At 46.3% G+C, this 17,102-nt stretch overlaps 1 protein-coding gene across 1 annotated transcript in view; it reads right to left on the reverse strand.

Moving 5' to 3' along the window:
- LOC308141872 (neurabin-2-like) overlaps positions 1–16,120 on the reverse strand; it is a 23,394-nt gene extending 7,274 nt beyond the window's left edge. The window contains exons 1-6 of the mRNA XM_080512110.1: positions 16,037–16,120; positions 9,538–9,927; positions 8,825–9,027; positions 8,402–8,752; positions 6,735–7,433; positions 612–744 (exon numbers count right to left, since the gene is read on the reverse strand). Of these exons, the coding sequence (XP_080368236.1) occupies positions 612–744; positions 6,735–7,433; positions 8,402–8,752; positions 8,825–9,027; positions 9,538–9,841 (1,690 nt within the window). The 5' untranslated portion in view covers positions 9,842–9,927; positions 16,037–16,120. The remainder of the gene's footprint in view (positions 1–611; positions 745–6,734; positions 7,434–8,401; positions 8,753–8,824; positions 9,028–9,537; positions 9,928–16,036) is intronic.
- Positions 16,121–17,102: the final 982 nt, after the last annotated feature.

Below are 17,102 nucleotides of genomic sequence, written 5' to 3' on the forward strand. Positions count from 1 at the left end.
GAAGCAGAAGACGCTTCGTCCTCCATTCGTCCTCGTCTCCTCGCCTCAGCAGCCGCCACTTTTCACCTTTGAGGCTTTGAGGCTCCTGACTTTTGGCAGAACGACCGGCTTCCTGGATCCAACACGTCCAAGAGCTTTTCTGACTGAATCACTGAAGATGAGTCCAGTTATTACTTGATCGTCTACTAGCCGCCCGAGCTAGCAGCTAGCCACCCGAGCTAGCAGCTAGCCGCCCGAGCTAGCGGCTCCTTTTCTCCTCTCTCGGTCTCTTCCAGGCTCAATCTTTCATCAAGGCTCATAAAACGCCGACTATAACTTCAAAACACTGTAAAAACTTGGATATTTAAGAGGAAAACAAGCCGATATAAACACAACAGATGGAGATCTGCACAACTCATGACGTCACGCCCACGAAGAAGGATTCCCCCCGACTTCCTCGGCTGGAGATTCAAAATTCAAATAACTTTGTTATGCGACAACAGTGGAGGGGCAGAGTCGGAGGAACCTTAGAAGTAGAACCCCAACTATCGTTTTTTTGCAAAGTAGTGTTTTACATTTCACTGGGACTTTAAGGGGGAAAAAAAAAAAAGAGAGAGAAAGCGTGTGCAGACCTTTCTCCAGCTCCACCGGGAACAGGTCCAGCTTCTCCACCCGCTTCTCCAGCTCGTACTCGGCCGAGGCCGCCATGGGGTCCACGTCGTCGTTCCGCCGATCGTAGTCCTCGTTGGAATAGGTGGTGAAGACCTGGACGGAGGTCAGGAGGTCAAAGGTCAAAGAACAGACATGAATCGTCTCTGAGGGTTTCCTCTCCTCCGCCTGTCTGACGCCTCCATCCTCTGTCCAACCCCATCTCTCCTCCTTTTCTTAATATATATATATAGATTTTTTTTTACGTCTTCCTTATCTCTGTCTGACATCGTCCCTGATTATATTTATTATATTGCATCATATTGAAGCCCCGCCTCCTCTCACAGCCTCCTTTACACTTTCATTTACAGCGGTTTGGAAATCAAGTAGCGTAAAAACTAGAAATGGCTGAAAACGAGCCTTTGGTTGTTTATGTAATGAAAGTTGGCACGTCCCCAACCGTTTCCACGGAAACGGAGTCGGAGCGTTTTCAAAAGGTTTCCAGCGCCGTCGGCGTGCAACTTCTACATTTCCAGTTGGAAGCGTTGTCGTCGTGTCGGCGGGGCCTCGGTGTTTATTTTAGTTGGGGAAATAAAAACAAACAAACAAAACCCCAATAAAAACTACGGATCATCTCATTTTAAGCCGCTGTGACTTTACGCCGACATTCCTCCGCTCTTCGTTTGTACGAGGAAAAGAAGCACAAACGTTCATCCCGCTTTTAAAAACAAATTCAAACCACGTCTAGAAAGAGCTCCGTCTGTCTCTCCATCCTTTCTCTGCAAAAGGTCACCAGCATCCGTCTCTCCAGTGACCAGGGCTTTGTTTCCATAGCAACCGCGGGCTAACCCAGCATGAGCTTGGGGCTGGCTCTTCCTCTTCCTCTCTCTCTCTCCCTCTCTCTCTATGCTAAACATGTGTACATATGAGTGTGTGTGTGTTTGAGAGACGCAGCCAGACGCCTCTGTGTTCAGCAGGAGCCGCCAAAATGATTATTTACGTCTCCGGGTGAAACAGAGCGAGTTACAAACCAGCGTGATCCGCCACAAACAAGGTCAGAGGCCCGGATTGTTAAAGTGTTTCCTGTCGTCACGTTTCCTTCCTGTTGAGTAACTTTAAAGCTCGGTGTGTGTGTGTGTGTGTGTGTGTGTGTGTGTGTGTGTGTCATCACACGTCACAGACACAATCTCGACTTAGCCGCTGAAAACCAAACACAACAGCAGCCAAACAGACAACTTAAGACTCCATGGCAAAAAAAAACAAACGAACGACAAGCGTGTAAAAAAAACCAACAAAACTCCTCAAACTGCACAGACACAAAAACAACAACAAATTCCTGTTGCTCTCTGAAGGAACGCGTTACAACGAGGGTATGTTGATGTTTGGTTTATATGAAGTCACGTAAAAAACAGTGGATTGCAGAAACATTGCTGTGGTTTGTTTTGTTTTTGTTGTTTTTGCTCATGGTGGGACAACATCGTTGGTTTTTGGGAAATAAAATCACCTCATGAGAAGTTAGTAAACGTCAACATTCATCCATTCATGGTAGATTTGCGAGCCAAAGTGGGTTTCAAGACATGGAACTACGTTTAGGTGTTGAAGAAGCTACTTCCTGTTAGATAGATAGATAGATAGATAGATAGATGACTTTATTAATCCCTGAAGGGAAATTGTTTTGTTGCAGCATTCTGGTTTATAAAATACAATGGAATAGAATATAAAAAGTAGGGAATAAAAATATACAAATATACAAATATAGAAATATAGAAATACACTGGTAGATTAAAAGAAACTCGAAATGTAATATTTGAAAAGTCACAACGCGCGTAAAGACGTGTAAACGTTTAGTCTCTTTGCAGACTGAACTCGCGGTTTGTTAAATTCAAATAGAAAGCGGAAGAAGATCCGGCGGCGGCGAGTAAATAAATCAGCCCCAACGAGGGGATCCAAACGGCGCGAAGCGACGAGCCCAGTCAGCCAATCACAGAGCTCGGCTCCACGCTGGCGAAACGCCAATCCCGCCGACACGTCCTGCAGTTGTGAAAACTGCAGCGCCCTGCATGCTTAACAGACACAGTTTATACATCATACCTGTCGCCACAACCTGGAGCTGCTGTGATTTAATCAATATATTGTCAGAAAGCGGGAAAACACTGCCGAGAGCAGCGGAGCAACGTTGAACACACGCGGCCGTCTGGGAACACGGGGAAGAAACGCAAACAGTGAAAATCCAGAACGGCGTCAGTCGGGGGTGGGGGGGTGAATGGTTGGATGTGATGTCTTTTATTGGTGAGTTTCTGGTCGTCCGGCCACTTCGCCTGAGGCTCCCGGCGTCACGCCGTCTGACCCGGCGGACATTGATGACGAAATGAAGATTATCTGGAGGAGCAGCTGCTGTTCTGTACGCGTCATGGCAGCGGGCGGTGCAGCGGGCGGTGCAGCGGGCGGTGCAGCCATCGGGCTGCAAGACGGTTCTTTAACTTCACATTTCTGAGTTCCACTCAGCAGTTTCCACTGTTGCAGAGAAAATTTTCCGGAATGAAAACGCAAAAAAACCCCCCAAAAAACCCGATGAGTTTTCACTTTAGCCATGTTAACGGGACCTAATTTACTCAGGAGTGTGTGTGTGTGTGTGTGTGTGTGTGTGTGTGTGTGTGTGTGTGTGTGTGTCAGCCTCTGTTTTGCCGGTATCCAGGTCGACATGCCTGCACAGGCAGGCCCCGGCTCGTCCGTACGCACCGAGCAGGTAGAACAGACTGCACCGTCTCACCAGGACCACCTGACCTCCGTGGTTAATATACGTCCCTTCTTTCTAAATTCGCCGTTTCAGCGAAACGTTCAGGCGTTTCAGGGTCGCCTCCGGTCGTTTGACGACCCGACGCCTTCAAACGAGGCACGTTTCCTCCCAACGGGAGAGACTTTGGACCGGGTGTTTGTCCCGTGACCACCGGGTCCTCTTCATCCACACAAAGCTCCATTCTGCGATTCTTATCAATCAGCTTCCCCTGTTTGGGTACGTGTGTGTGTGTGTGTGTGTGTGTGTGTGTGTGGGTGTGGGTGTGTGTGTGTGTGTGTGTCCGTGCACGTTTTCTTTCCCCCCCCCCCCCCCCCCAAGGAAAACAAACACACCCTGCTGCATTCCTGCTGCTTTTCACAACATCACAGACGCAGCCTTGTGTGCAGCTTGTGTGTGTGTGTGTGTGTGTGTGTGTGTGTGTGTGTGTGTGTGTGTGTGTGTGTGTGTGTGTGTGTGTGTGTGTGTGTCTAAGTGTGTAAAGTCAAATGCAAAAATGTCTTCAGTCAAGTTTCCATCAGCTGCTGAGCTCAGGTGCAAAATCCTGCAGACCAATAAGCTGCCAGATCGTTTTTTTAAATTATTATTTTTAAACAGTTGTTCGTTGGGCTGAAGCAGGACGGGAGGCTTCGCTACGCCGCCGCGGGACGTTTGAGGTCTGAGGTCTGCCGGCGAACCCGTGATGTCAGGACGGCCATCGCCAACCAGTTGTGGAATAATCTCTTAAAGGAGCCGTCGTTTGTAGTCAGTCGGTGATTCCCCGCACAGAAGACACAGAAGGTGGTTCTGCCATCGGTGACCCCGTCTGGAACATGTTTGAGGAAGCAGAAGACGCTTCGTCCTCCATTTGTCCTCGTCTCCTCGCCTCAGCAGCCGCCAGTTTTCACCTTTGAGGCTTTGAGGCTCCTGACTTTTGGCAGAACGACCGGCTTCCTGGATCCAACACGTCCAAGAGCTTTTCTGACTGAATCACCGAAGATGAGTCCAGGTGTATCTTGATCGTCTACTAGCCGCCCGAGCTAGCCGCTAGCCGCTCCCGCTAGCCGCCCGAGCTAGCAGCTGCCGCCACCTGTGCACCTTTCCTCCTCTCTCGGTCTCTTCCATCCTCAATCTTTCGTCAAGGCTCATAAAACGCCGACTATAACTTCAAAACACTGTAAAAACTTGGATATTTAAGAGGAAAACAAGCTGATATAAACACAACACATGGAGATCTGCACAACTCATGACGTCACACATAGGCTCCGCCCACGAAGAAGAAGGATTCCCCCGACTTCCTCGGCTGGAGATTCAAAATTCAAATAACTTTGTTATGCGACAACAGTGGAGGGGCAGAGTCGGAGGAACCTTGCAAGTAGAACCCCAACTATCGTTTTTTGCAAAGTAGTGTTTTACATTTCACTGGGACTTTAAACGCTGCGAGGCTTGAGACAATGAAAAGAATCTCTTTCTGAACTGACGCCTAACCCTTTAAAATACAAAACCAAACATGTTCCTGCCTCCGCCCACGTGAAACGACGTGAGCGAGCAGGAACCGTGGTCTTCACCTCCAGCAGCCATTACGTTTCGTCTTCGTCCTCGGCAACGACGTTAAATCGCGCCTCGACGCGCCGTCTTGTGCTCCACGCTCTCGCCTCTCCGGCCGCGAGACACGTCGTACTTTGCGGCTCGGCTCTCACGGGGCGAAGAATCTCATTAACGTGACGACTCCGGGGAGGAGATTCACGACGCGAGAACAGCCGACCGGCGCAAGGTTGCGAGGCGGAACAGGGGACGGCGAGTCCGGGGGAGAAAAGAGCTTCTGTTAAATTAAGATCTGCAAGCCTGTGTGCGACACACACACACACACACACACACACACACACACACACACACACACACACACGGTTTGAGCCTCAGTCAGCAGGAAGTCGTGTGGCGAAATAAAAGAGTGAAAATCCCCTCGGTGCACTGAGATAAAGGAAGTCGATGAGTGTTTTCGATTCTACTCTCTCACTTATTAGGAATCGAAAAAGAAATGAAAAAAAAAACAACAAAAAAAGGTGGCCGTTTATTTTTATTTATTTATTTATTTAATTTCTTGTGACACTATTTGACCAATTTGGCAAAAAGAGCCAATTAACAAACGACACTTTTCTCTCACATAATCAATCTTCAGATTGAGGTTGGAAGTTCAGCATACGAGGAGTTTTAACAACAATTCATCAAGTTGCCATCAAGTTAGCCAGTTTGTACCCGAGCAACATTTAATATACGTATCTGAAATCTGCTTTAAGGTAAATAAAAGGGTTTCAGGAAGACTGAAAACGTCCCTGGACTGAAGCACAACAACGAGACGAGGACGAGCAAGAGGGAACGAGTGGCCGAACTTTGAAGACGTTTGGGGCAAATAGTTCAAAAGTTCACAGAAAAATAAGAATTAACGTGTCGGGACAGTTCACTGAAGCCGCTGCAATGCTCTCCTCATAGATTTGAACGTGTCGCCACCCAGCCTGGTTTTTAATGAAGTAACAAACGTTTTGGAAGTCACACAGGAAGTTTCATCCAGGAGTTCCTCTTACAACGTTTCAGAGATTCAGACGTCACGGTGAAAAACAAAACAAAACAAAACAGTTGACGTCAATGGAAAACTCTGCCGTCTGACTATGTTATTACGGAATCTCAGCCGACGCTCCCTGGATTTATGACAATAGAACCTTCAATTCCAAAACAAACTCATTCAATTGCTACAAAATGGATCATTTCACTTTTTTTCTTTCTCTTTTGCTCCTTTCTGTGTTTCTATACAAACTATTTCCTTTCTCCTCTGTTTCCTCCATAAACATAACCAAGTTACACTTAGTATTTCATATACAAACACACACACACACACACACATGCACACATTATGTAAATAGTATTTTTTTTTCTTTTTTCTTTCTATTCTGCCAGCTGAACACCAGAGGCTTTTATTTTGACATCGTAACCAGAACTTCATAACAGGATGAGACTCCACACAACACATTTCTCACTCCTGGTTCCACACCAATATTTAACAAACCAAACCAAACTAGACGAAATAATTAACGACAACTCGTAGTGTAAACAACCCACCAATGCCCGCTACAAACCGAAGACAAAAGAAAACAAAAACTTCCACAGCTGAAGAACGACTCCCCAGCTCAGTTGCGCCAACAAGGCGGGAGCACTTGTTTATCTTTCTTTTGTATATAGAATGTATTGTTCGTTTTCATACATCTTTGGAATTGTTTACTGTTTTGTATTGTTTATTTGCACGACCTAAAATAAAAAACAAAACAAAACCAAAACTCACCTTGATGGGATCGGTGCTGAAACAGATCTTCCTGCTGGGCGGCGCCGGCTCCTCCTCCTCGGGAAGGCCTGCGATTTCGGAGCAGCTGGTCTCCGGTTGATACGCCTCCTCCTCCTCCTCCTCCTCCTCCTCCTCCTCCTCCTCCTCGTCCTCGTCCTCGTCCAGCTGGCTCCCCCCGGAGTCCTCCTCCCCCAGCCCGCTGTACGCACTGATGTCCACCAGGTCCCCCTCGGAGTAGTCCTCCTTCCTCGACCCGTCCTCCTCGTTGGCCCCGCCCTCCTCGTTGGCCCCGCCCTCCTCCTTGCCCCGCCCCTCGGGGTCGTCCCCCTCCCCCTCCGAGGACGGCGGCGGCGGCTCCCTCTGTCCGTTCTCCAGCGAGGCGTGGACCTCGGCCTGCACCAGCGTCCCGCCGGCCTCGGCGCCGTCCGGCCGGTCGGCCCGCGGACTCGGCTCGGCCTCCGCGGGGCGCGAGTCCGACGCCGGCTTGGCCTCCGGCGAGGAGGAGGAGGAGGAGGAGGAGGAGGAGGAGGAGGCGACGGTCGCCGGGGACGAGGACGAGGAGTTGGAGAGCTGCTCCCCGGACTGTCCAAACCCGTTTTTCTCCTCCGGGTCCCCGAGGCGGCTCCGTCCAGGACCCGTCGCTCCCGGGACGTCTCCCGGCGCTCCCTCGTCCTCATTGGCTGGAGGGGACGTCTTCGCCTGAAGGGACGGGACAAGAAGACATTTCACGGGTTCAGGCATTTTTGTGACAAATAAAAGGAATATTCATCTTAACTGGAAGATTTCAGATGTAACTGCGTGTGTTCCCTCCAGTTTGTGCTTTTATTTTTTTAACCAAACTCTCTATCTGGATTGACCGGCAAACATTTCAAGTTTTTTTTTGTGATTTCTGCAGAAACGGAAATCATTAACAAAGTTCATTGTACGCTATTCCCAAATTTTCCACACGCTTTGGTGGGATTTTTGTATACGTGCTCCAATTTTTTACCAAAATCCCACCGGCTTCGACCGGCAATGTTTCAGCATTTTTTTATTTTTATTTTTTTTCAGAAACGGTTTGCTGAATCATCAACAAAAGTCTGAGCGCATATTCACGGGTTTTCCACACGTGTTTGTGTACGTGGGCCCAACAGCGTGGGACTAGGTGCACGTACCAAATCAACACGTATTTATTTGATAAAATAAAATAAAAACACATAAAATTAAATAAAAAAATGTATATAAAAACTATTTAAACAAATTATCAAATAGAATAAATAAAACAAATTAAAATAAAACAAATTAAAATAAAACAAAATTAAATTAAATTAAATTAAATTAAACAAAACAAAATTAAATTAAATAAAAACACATAAAATTAAATAAAAAAAATTATAAAAATAAAATAAAACAAAACAAAACAAAACAAAACAAAACAAAACAAAACAAAACAAAACAAAACAAAACAAAACAAAACAAAACAAAACAAAACAAAATAAAATAAAATAAAATAAAATAAAATAAAATAAAATAAAATAAAATAAAATAAAATAAAATAAAATAAAATAAAATAAAATAGAATAAAATAAAATAAAATAAAATAAATCCTATCAGTTTCCAGTTGTATTTTGGGAGTTTCATGCATTTTTACCATCTTCAACTAGTTTTAAACGTTCAAGCCACTCTACCTTCACCTTCCTGTCCACGGCCTCTCCTCTGGCCGGGGGTTTGGGTTTGGGCGCCAGCGCCGGGGCCGGGGCTGGGGCCGAGCGGCGCTGGGGGAGGGAGGGGTTGCTTTGCACGTCGCCCTTCTCGAACGCGGCGCTGAGCTGGCTCACGGTGGGGCTGACGGCCTCGCCGGGGTGGACCGACGCCGCGGCAGAGGACACGGCGACGGGGGAGGGGACCGGGGGGTCGTCCAGTCGGTCCAGGGCTTCGGTGGAACCGTTGAAACGGGCGACGACGTCCAGACGGCCGTCCTGGAAGCCCGAGGCGCGCTCCTTCTTCAGCAGGATGCGGTTGGTGGCCGCTTGCTTCTCCTGGAGGAACAGCGACCGTCAGCCAGACGGGCAGACCGCCAAAATAAAACACAAGTAGGCGTCGACACCGACCTGCAGGGTCCGCTGCTCGAAGATCCTCCTGGTCTCCTGGAGCTTGGACGGCCCTGCGGCCGAGCCGCCGCTCTCCCCGGGCGCTTTGGGGTCAAACCGGTTGACCCTCTCCGACACCGTGCCGCCGAGTTTCAGCAGGGCGCTGTGGTCCACGTTCTCGTTGAGGCTGGACGCCCTCGGCAGGGACAGCTTCACCTCCTGGTCTTTAGCGGACACAAACCCAACACACTGCCGTTACAGCTGCTGAGCTTCCACTCAGGTGAACCAGTGTCGTCTGCAATCATTCGTCACGCCGACAAATATTAACCCGAACCGGAAGTGACATTTTCGGGGACGATTTCTCATCATCCAAGGACCGATCCATTCAGTTTTGGGACGTTAGCGGCGAACCGTTTCCGAACAAAATCCCCCAAAACTACGAAAAAATATCCAGTGTTAAGCGGATGAGAGAGGCGGCCCATGAAGGACATCAAAGGAAATTAGCGTCTGTTGCCATGGAGATGTGTTTCACACAGTGATGTAGCTTCTGCGTTAGCACCGATACGAGCGAACGGCTATCACGCTAGCGATGCTAACTCGGTTCCACACGCAAATGTGGCGTTTAGCGAAGGCCGGCGCTCTGCCGAGTGCAGCTCCAGTTTCATTACCATCATTACGTTTTCGCAAACATCGCCGTGTAAACGCGAAAACCTTTCCGAAACGGCGGTTCTTACCGATGACTTTGGCGCCGTCCTCCTCGTCGCCGGGAGACTGCATCTGCATGAACATGTTCTTGATGCGGTGCACGTTGGAGCCGTACTTCCGGCCCCTCCCGGTGGGGCGGGGCAGCGGCGCCGGCTTCGCCGGGGGGCCGGCGCCTCCGTTGGCGGCATTGTTGAGGTGGTCGGTGGCCTTCTTCAGGGCGGCCAGGCCCGCCTCGTAGGCGTTGCGGTGAGGCGAGGGACTCCGCAGGTTGGCGCCGGCGCCGCTCGCGGCCCCGTTGCCCCCCGTGGCCGACGGGGGCTCGGTCTTCATCATGTTTGGCGAGTCAGATGCCCCCCGGTGAAGAGCAGGTCAGCAGGGAGGAAGGGTGCAGCATCCTGGGGCGGAGTCGCGTTCGCCGCCTGAATCGGAAGCAAATCAGTTGATTAGAAGAGTGAAAATGGAAATTTGTCATGTTCGGTCCCAACGCTGGGAAGTTTTGTCATATTCGCGGAAAATCGCCGAGTCACCGAACCCTGACACTAACCCCGCCCCCAATTCTAGAACGTTCCACGCGGATGGACAAGTTTCAGTTTCAGTACCTGCGACAAATAAAGGAATGTTCATCTTAACTGGAAGATTTCAGATGTAACTTCGTGTGTTCCCTCCAGTTTGTGCTTTTATTTTTTTAACCAAACTCTCAATCTGGATTGACCGGCAAATATTTCAAGTTTTTTTTTGTGATTTCTGCAGAAACGGAAATCATTAACAAAGTTCATTGTACGCTATTCCCAAATTTTTCACACGCTTTGATGAGATTTTTGTATACGTGCTCCAATTTTTTACCAAAATCCCACCGGCTTCGACCAGCAATGATTCAGCATTTTTTTGTTGGGTTTTTTATTTTGCTATTTTTAAAAATGTTTTATTTCAGGAACGGTTTGCTGAATCATTAACGAAAGTCTGAACACATATTCACGGATTTTCCACACGTGTTTGTGTACGTGGGCCCAACAGCGTGGGACTAGGTACACGTAGAAAATCAACACGTATTTTATTTGATCAAATTGAATAAAAAAAAAACATAATAAATAAACAAAAAGTATATAAATAAAATAAAATAGAATATAATATAATAAATCCTATCAGTTTCCAGTTGTATTTTTAAAAAACTAAATTAAATAAACACATTTTATATAAAAGAAATGATAAAAAAATAAAATAAAATAAAATAAAATAAAATAAAATAAAATAAAATAAAATAAAATAAAATAAAATAAAATAAAATAAAATAAAATAAAATAAAATAAAATAAAATAAAATAAAATAAAATAAATCCTATCAGTTTCCAGTTGTATTTTGGGAGTTTGTTGTTTGGTTAGAGCGTCAATTGTTAGTGACCCACAATATTTCTTAAATACTGGCTTCAAAGTACCGGTAATGTTTTTTTTTCACCAACGAGATAAGTCGTCATTTCGCATAACATTTATTTGTGGTGTCAAACATTTCCGAACACATTATTACTACTCGTAGGTTTATCTGCAGTACCGACCACAATAACCAGGAACCGGAGATAATATCACATGACCAGTTCCCTCAGCAGGGACCTGCTCATTAGTTCACTCAGAAAGACTTATTAGAAAGAGACCTTCGGCTTAAAATAGGTTTGATTACAGTTATGAATAGCTATAAATACTTAAATAGTGTAATGTCACTTTAAATGTGTTTGTGTACATCACGTCACCTCAGCTTGGTTCCTGTCATCCACTTGAAGTCACACAGCAGATTTAATAGGTTTAAAATTGCCCGTTTCATGTGTGTGATTAAGACGCGATTGCCAATAATTAGCAGGCAAATTGAATAACGATGGACATTGCGGGTCAAGAAGGCTCTAATTAAACAAAAAGAGGAATTGATGGTTTTGCAGCTGAAGAGGGTTGCTTCATTCAACGAAGACAGAACCAGAGGAGCGTCTCTCCATTTTTATTTCTTAAATAAATGCCTCCGTGGGATTCGTGTGAAAATTCACAGCCAAGGTGTAAATATTCGTATCATCATTTCAGTTGCACCGTCACATTGACATGACATGTGCAGCTCAATGTAAAAAAAAATTAATCATTTAATAAATAAAATATAATATTAATAATGCTTTTAAAACGGCCTCTGAGGAAAACACGAGTAGTTTGAATCAGAGTTTCCAGTTTGGTTGAAAGAAAAGACAGCTGTCTGTGTTTACATCAAATGTGCCTCTGCTGTCTTTTCGTTTTCTCCCGTCGTCATGACGACTGCGTCGGGGCATTTTTCCAAAAAAAGTTCCACAATGGGAGCCTTTGTCCAAAAAGTTTTAAGCGCCATCGCCGTGTAAATGGACGTCTGAAAATACAATTTCTGCGTTGTCGCTTGAAATCGTTGCCATGGAAACGGGCCCTAAAATAAATCATTAGTTTGCGAGTTATAGCTTGAAGTGACCACTTTTTCACTATTACTAGAACTTTATTGATACATTTTAACTTTTGTTGTTGCTAAATTGATACATTTTAAGTTTTAATGGTACTTTATTGATACTTTTTAACTATCATTGTTACTTTATTGATACTTTTTCACTATTACTAGCACTTTATATCTATTTTTTAACTATTATTAGTACTTAATTAATACCTTCAAATTATTACTCCTATTATTACACATATATTACTGTTTCTCTCTCAGACAATAATAGAACTGTTGGTATTTGAATGTACTTTGAATGAATGGCACTTTTGCAACAATGTTGAGAATGACGGATTAATTATAATTTCAATAATTAAGCATAGACAATGCAGCGATCTAAAGGAGAACACATGATTGTGCCTGTTGATTAACTTAGATAACTTTTTAATTCAAAAGTTTTACATTCTCTACTTTCAGTACAATTTTAACCTTATATTTAAATAAGACAATATAAATCATTAGGCTTTGAAACACAATACGTGTGAGGAGACGTGTCACCCGTATGAACACCCGTAGTCATAAAACTAAAAAAACAAAACAGAAAGCCAACATGAAAACATGATTTAAATCCTGTTTCTTGGTCACTTCTTAACTTGGCACACGTTGTCAAAAAGGCTTTATGTGGAACAGAAGTGACAGTTTACGGCTTCACACCGACTCCAGATGGCTCTGCTGACCACACGGGGAGCACACACACACACACACACACACACACACACACGCACACACACACTGCAACCACAGTCTTATGACACTGTTGCCAAACAGTATCTTCTCACACACACACTGATCATGTGAAGTCAAGTGAGCAAATCAAACGTAAAGCAAAAGAACCTTCACAGGCGCCTCCAGACACACACACACACACACACACACACACACACACACACACACACACACACACACACACACACACACACACACACACACACAGCTTCTTTCCTGTTATTGTTAAGCTGAGGCTGGAGGCTCCAGGACACTGTCCAACACAACCTGGAGACTCGGTCGGACACCAGCCGACCTCCTCCTCCTCCTCCTCCTCCTCCTCCTCCTCCTCCTCCTCCTCCTCCTCCTCCTCAGGAGAAGAGAGAAGAAGAAGAAGTCCATCCCTCGTTTTCTCAACTCCTGCCGGAGGAATAACTGCGTCCAGCATCAGCCCCTCTTTCTAAGAACGACTCCATCTGCCCGTGGCCTTTACCCATAATCCCTTGCGGTTCGGGGTGGCTTCCTGCCATTCAGTCCAGAGCGTCACGCCTAACTGCGCTCTGGTTTCCCTCTTTGAGGAATTTTTTTTTTTTACATTTAATTTTTTTGTGTTTGTTTCACTCTCAGACTGACGATGAGATTCTGCATCGAAAATAGTCGGAAAAACTGCATGAAATGCGAATGCGATGACATTTAAATGATTAAAATCTGACATTCGAATGAAATAAACTGCCCAAAAACACAATTGGTTGAAATTGAAATTGAGGAATTCAGATTTATTTTTAATAATAATGCCCATAATTAATGTTTTAAAGAGGTCGGGGAGGAGGAATAAAATAAATTAAATTAAAAAATAGTGAGTAAATAAATACTACGAGACAGAGGACTGTAGAGAAAGGTAGGCTCCTCCCCCTTTGACTCCTCCCACAATCAGGCAGCTCTGCTCTGGCACATGGCGCCACGAGAGGAAGAACTTCCTCCTCTTCCCATAGATGGGCATGTGTGGGCGGAGCCAGTCCAGCTCACACAGACACAGCAGATTCTGAATGCAGCTCCTAGGATCCAATATTCTAATGGAGGGACGAATACAGAGATTACTTAAAAGATAAAAGTAGTAAATATTACCAACATGAGCAACATACTATTACTGCGAGTTGTTTGACTGGTCATACGACATATGTATGTGAGAATATAGTGGTATATGCCATCTGTGACCACTAGATGTCACTGTACGACGACAGAATGCTGCAACAGCGTCACAAAAAACTGATGAGCGTTAATGATGTTGACATTATGCAACTTGTACACAATACGTGCTTCTTCCTCTTTATCTTTTACCAGAAGCTACGTCGACTCAGGTGTGACTTATAGGCCAGAAATACAGAAATGAACATTCTCGCTATTACACATGTTTATTACCACTGAGAAAATGATTCGCCGCCTTTAATACAAAACCTTTTTCCTGCGCAGAAATCGACTAAAACAACATCTTTTGATGACGTAACTTAAGCCTTCACTTGTTTTTCAGAAGAAATCAAGATCTATGAAGCCTTTCCCACCAGTGGATGATATATAGAGTAAAACCCTACATTTCAGTTGAATATATATATATATAGTTGAAATGACCATCGGACTGAAAGCTGCACCACTTCTTGCAAACGCTGCTGCACAATCTTGCCTGCATCAACTGGCCTGTCACATCGCGAACACATGCAGCCTTCATCTCAGTGTGTGTGTGTGTGTGTGTGTGTGTGTGTGTGTTTGTGTGTGTGTGTTGCCTCTGTGTGCTGAGCACAGCTCCCATCCTCCTCCCACGGATGTTACGCACACACAGCTTCACTGGGGGCCACGCAGCCTAAAATAAAAACAATGCAGCAGCAGCAGCAGCAGCAGCAGCAGCAGCAGCAGCAGCAGCAGCAGCAGCAGCAGCAGCAGCAGCAGCAGCAGCAGCAGCAGCATCTGACTGTCTGCAGCCGTCATCCTCAGCATATGGAAGCAAACAACTATTGACTTGCAATCTATTTATGGGAAGTCCCTGTATGCCTCCTCCCATCAGTAAATACAGGCTTGCACACACACACACACACAGCCCCCAGCTGGTGTGTGTTGGTTGGTTGGGGGGGGGGTTGTTATAATGGCTAAAATGACCTTGCACGGTGACGTCCGGTCACACAGGAGCCCCCGTGCAGCCGCTCACATCTGCCTTTTGTGTGCACGCAGCGGTTCCAGACACAGTTCACGAGGTGCAGCGCTGCAGTCGGTGATGTTTGTCAAACTGACAATCAGCCTGTCCAGACATGAGCAATGATGCAACAATGAGCCCCTCCAAGTCCTGCACAGCATCTCTGGACAGAGGGGGGGGGACATTCTCAGTGGGAGACAATGACTTCTTGTCTCTTCACACCACGAGCTCGTGCATCTGGAGAGGCTCGGCCTCGCAGAGGAAGGTTGACTCTGGCACACTGCTGCTGCTGCTACTGTTGGCTAGCTGGAGACGGAGAGAGGGAGGCTTTGTTGGCAGGACCCGACATATGCTGCTGCGCTCCGAGGTCCCATGCGAAAACCGTCCGCTTTAGCAGTGTCGTCCCTCTGGCGCGCGAGTGTTCGCTGTACAACGACGCCGCGTCCCAAAAGGGGAAACACACGCACCGTCAAAGAAATCGGCGTCCGTGTAGCACACGGGGCAGCGTTGTTTACGGGCGAAACGGGCACCGTTTTCGCAGGTGTCCTCGCATTCCTCCCACGTCAATAAACGCCGTTCCCGAAGGCGACGCGCGCACTGAATTTGGCTTTTAACTCGCAACGCGTTTGATTTAATCGGCTACTCGTGCGCCGATTTTCGGAAGAGACCTTCACGAATCAGTAAGTGTCCATGTTGACACCGGGTGACGTGTTTACCTAAGCTGGGAAGCCGTTTGGCCTAAAACGCCGTGTTTTCGCTACGGAGTCTGGCGTGACGTTTCCAGTCGGAGGTGGAAGCGGGGGTTTTTCGAGACGGATTTTGATCGTTTCAACGACCGCGGGGTGATAAATGAACCCCGCGGGGGGGGGGGGGGGGGGGGGGGGGGGGGGGGGGTGCGGAAGGTTGCGGTGGTGGTGCGGTTGTCCGGCCGCCGGGCTGGGGACCCCGGGGAGGAGGCGGACGGGTGGCAGCCAGGCCCCGCTGGGTGTCTGCCCGCCGCGCTGCGCTGCGCTGCGGCGCGGCGGCGCTTCCTTCCTGCACAGAAACGGCGCTTTGTGAAAACGACGCGAAACCCGGACCGGAGAGGAGGAGGAGGGGAGAGGGGGGGGGGGGGGGGGGGGGGTGTAGGTGCTCCCCCCCCCCGGTACACCTACCGTATGTCCCCCGGTGTGCTGAAGCAGACCCGGTGCCCGTTACGATCCGCGGTGCAGACGGTCCATTGTCCTGCTGCAGCTGCTGGGGGAGAGAGAGAGGGAGAGAGAGAGAGAGAGAGAGCGAGAGAGAGAGAGAGAGAGAGAGAGAGACTGCCTCCTCTCTGATCCTCCTCCACATCTTTATCTCCCCCAATGTGATTTTTTTCCCCAGCTCATTCACACTTTTATCCCAAATCCTCCTCTTCTTCCTCTTCCTCTTCCTCCTCCTCTTCATCCTCCTGCTGAGTAAAAACACTGAAACACAAACCACCAGGGTATTTTGACCCCACTTCTCACTCCAAATGACCATAAACTGCTCAAAAGACTCGCAAATAAACGTCTTGCGAAAAATAAAATCCTTTATGCTAAAGAGGAGAGGTTAAAAAAAAAAAAAAATCCATCAAGCTTCAGCATTATGTCCCATTTTATTTTATTTATATCCACTGTTGGGATTCATTAATTTTGCACAAAAGCACATTTCATAAGCAGCAGCAATGTGTCTCAGTTAAACCGACTATGACTTTGCAAAAGTTAGATTTACACTTTACTTGAAAAGATAAAACCTCTTGCTGGAATAAAGAATCACGTTGACCTCCGGATTTTAAGACCATCTTCCACTTTATAACAACTTTTATGACCCAAAAGAGCCACTCTGGACCTTTTCTATCAATATATAACGTGTCTAGTGTGTCATTTACTACAATATAGAACATTCTATTCTATTAAAAATACTTTAAACGGGAGTTTTACGATATTTTTTTAAATTAAAAACTTGATTAAATTATTTTTGAAGAGATAGAACTGGAATAACTTGTTAAATGAAATGCAGACAAAAGGATAAAATTAGATACAGAAGAATTGAGGAATAATCTTCAGTCAAACTCCTGAGATCTTCTACTAAATATATGATTATAAACAGTTGTAACCGAGTTTCTGTTCCGGCTTTTGTTTCTTTTTCATAAATCCCAATCATGTATTAAAATCAGAGTTCAGATTTTTCAAACAATAAACAAGGAAAGTAAACAAT

Source organism: Blennius ocellaris, assembly GCF_963422515.1.
Source record: "Blennius ocellaris genome assembly, chromosome: 16".
Lineage (NCBI taxonomy): Eukaryota > Metazoa > Chordata > Actinopteri > Blenniiformes > Blenniidae > Blennius > Blennius ocellaris.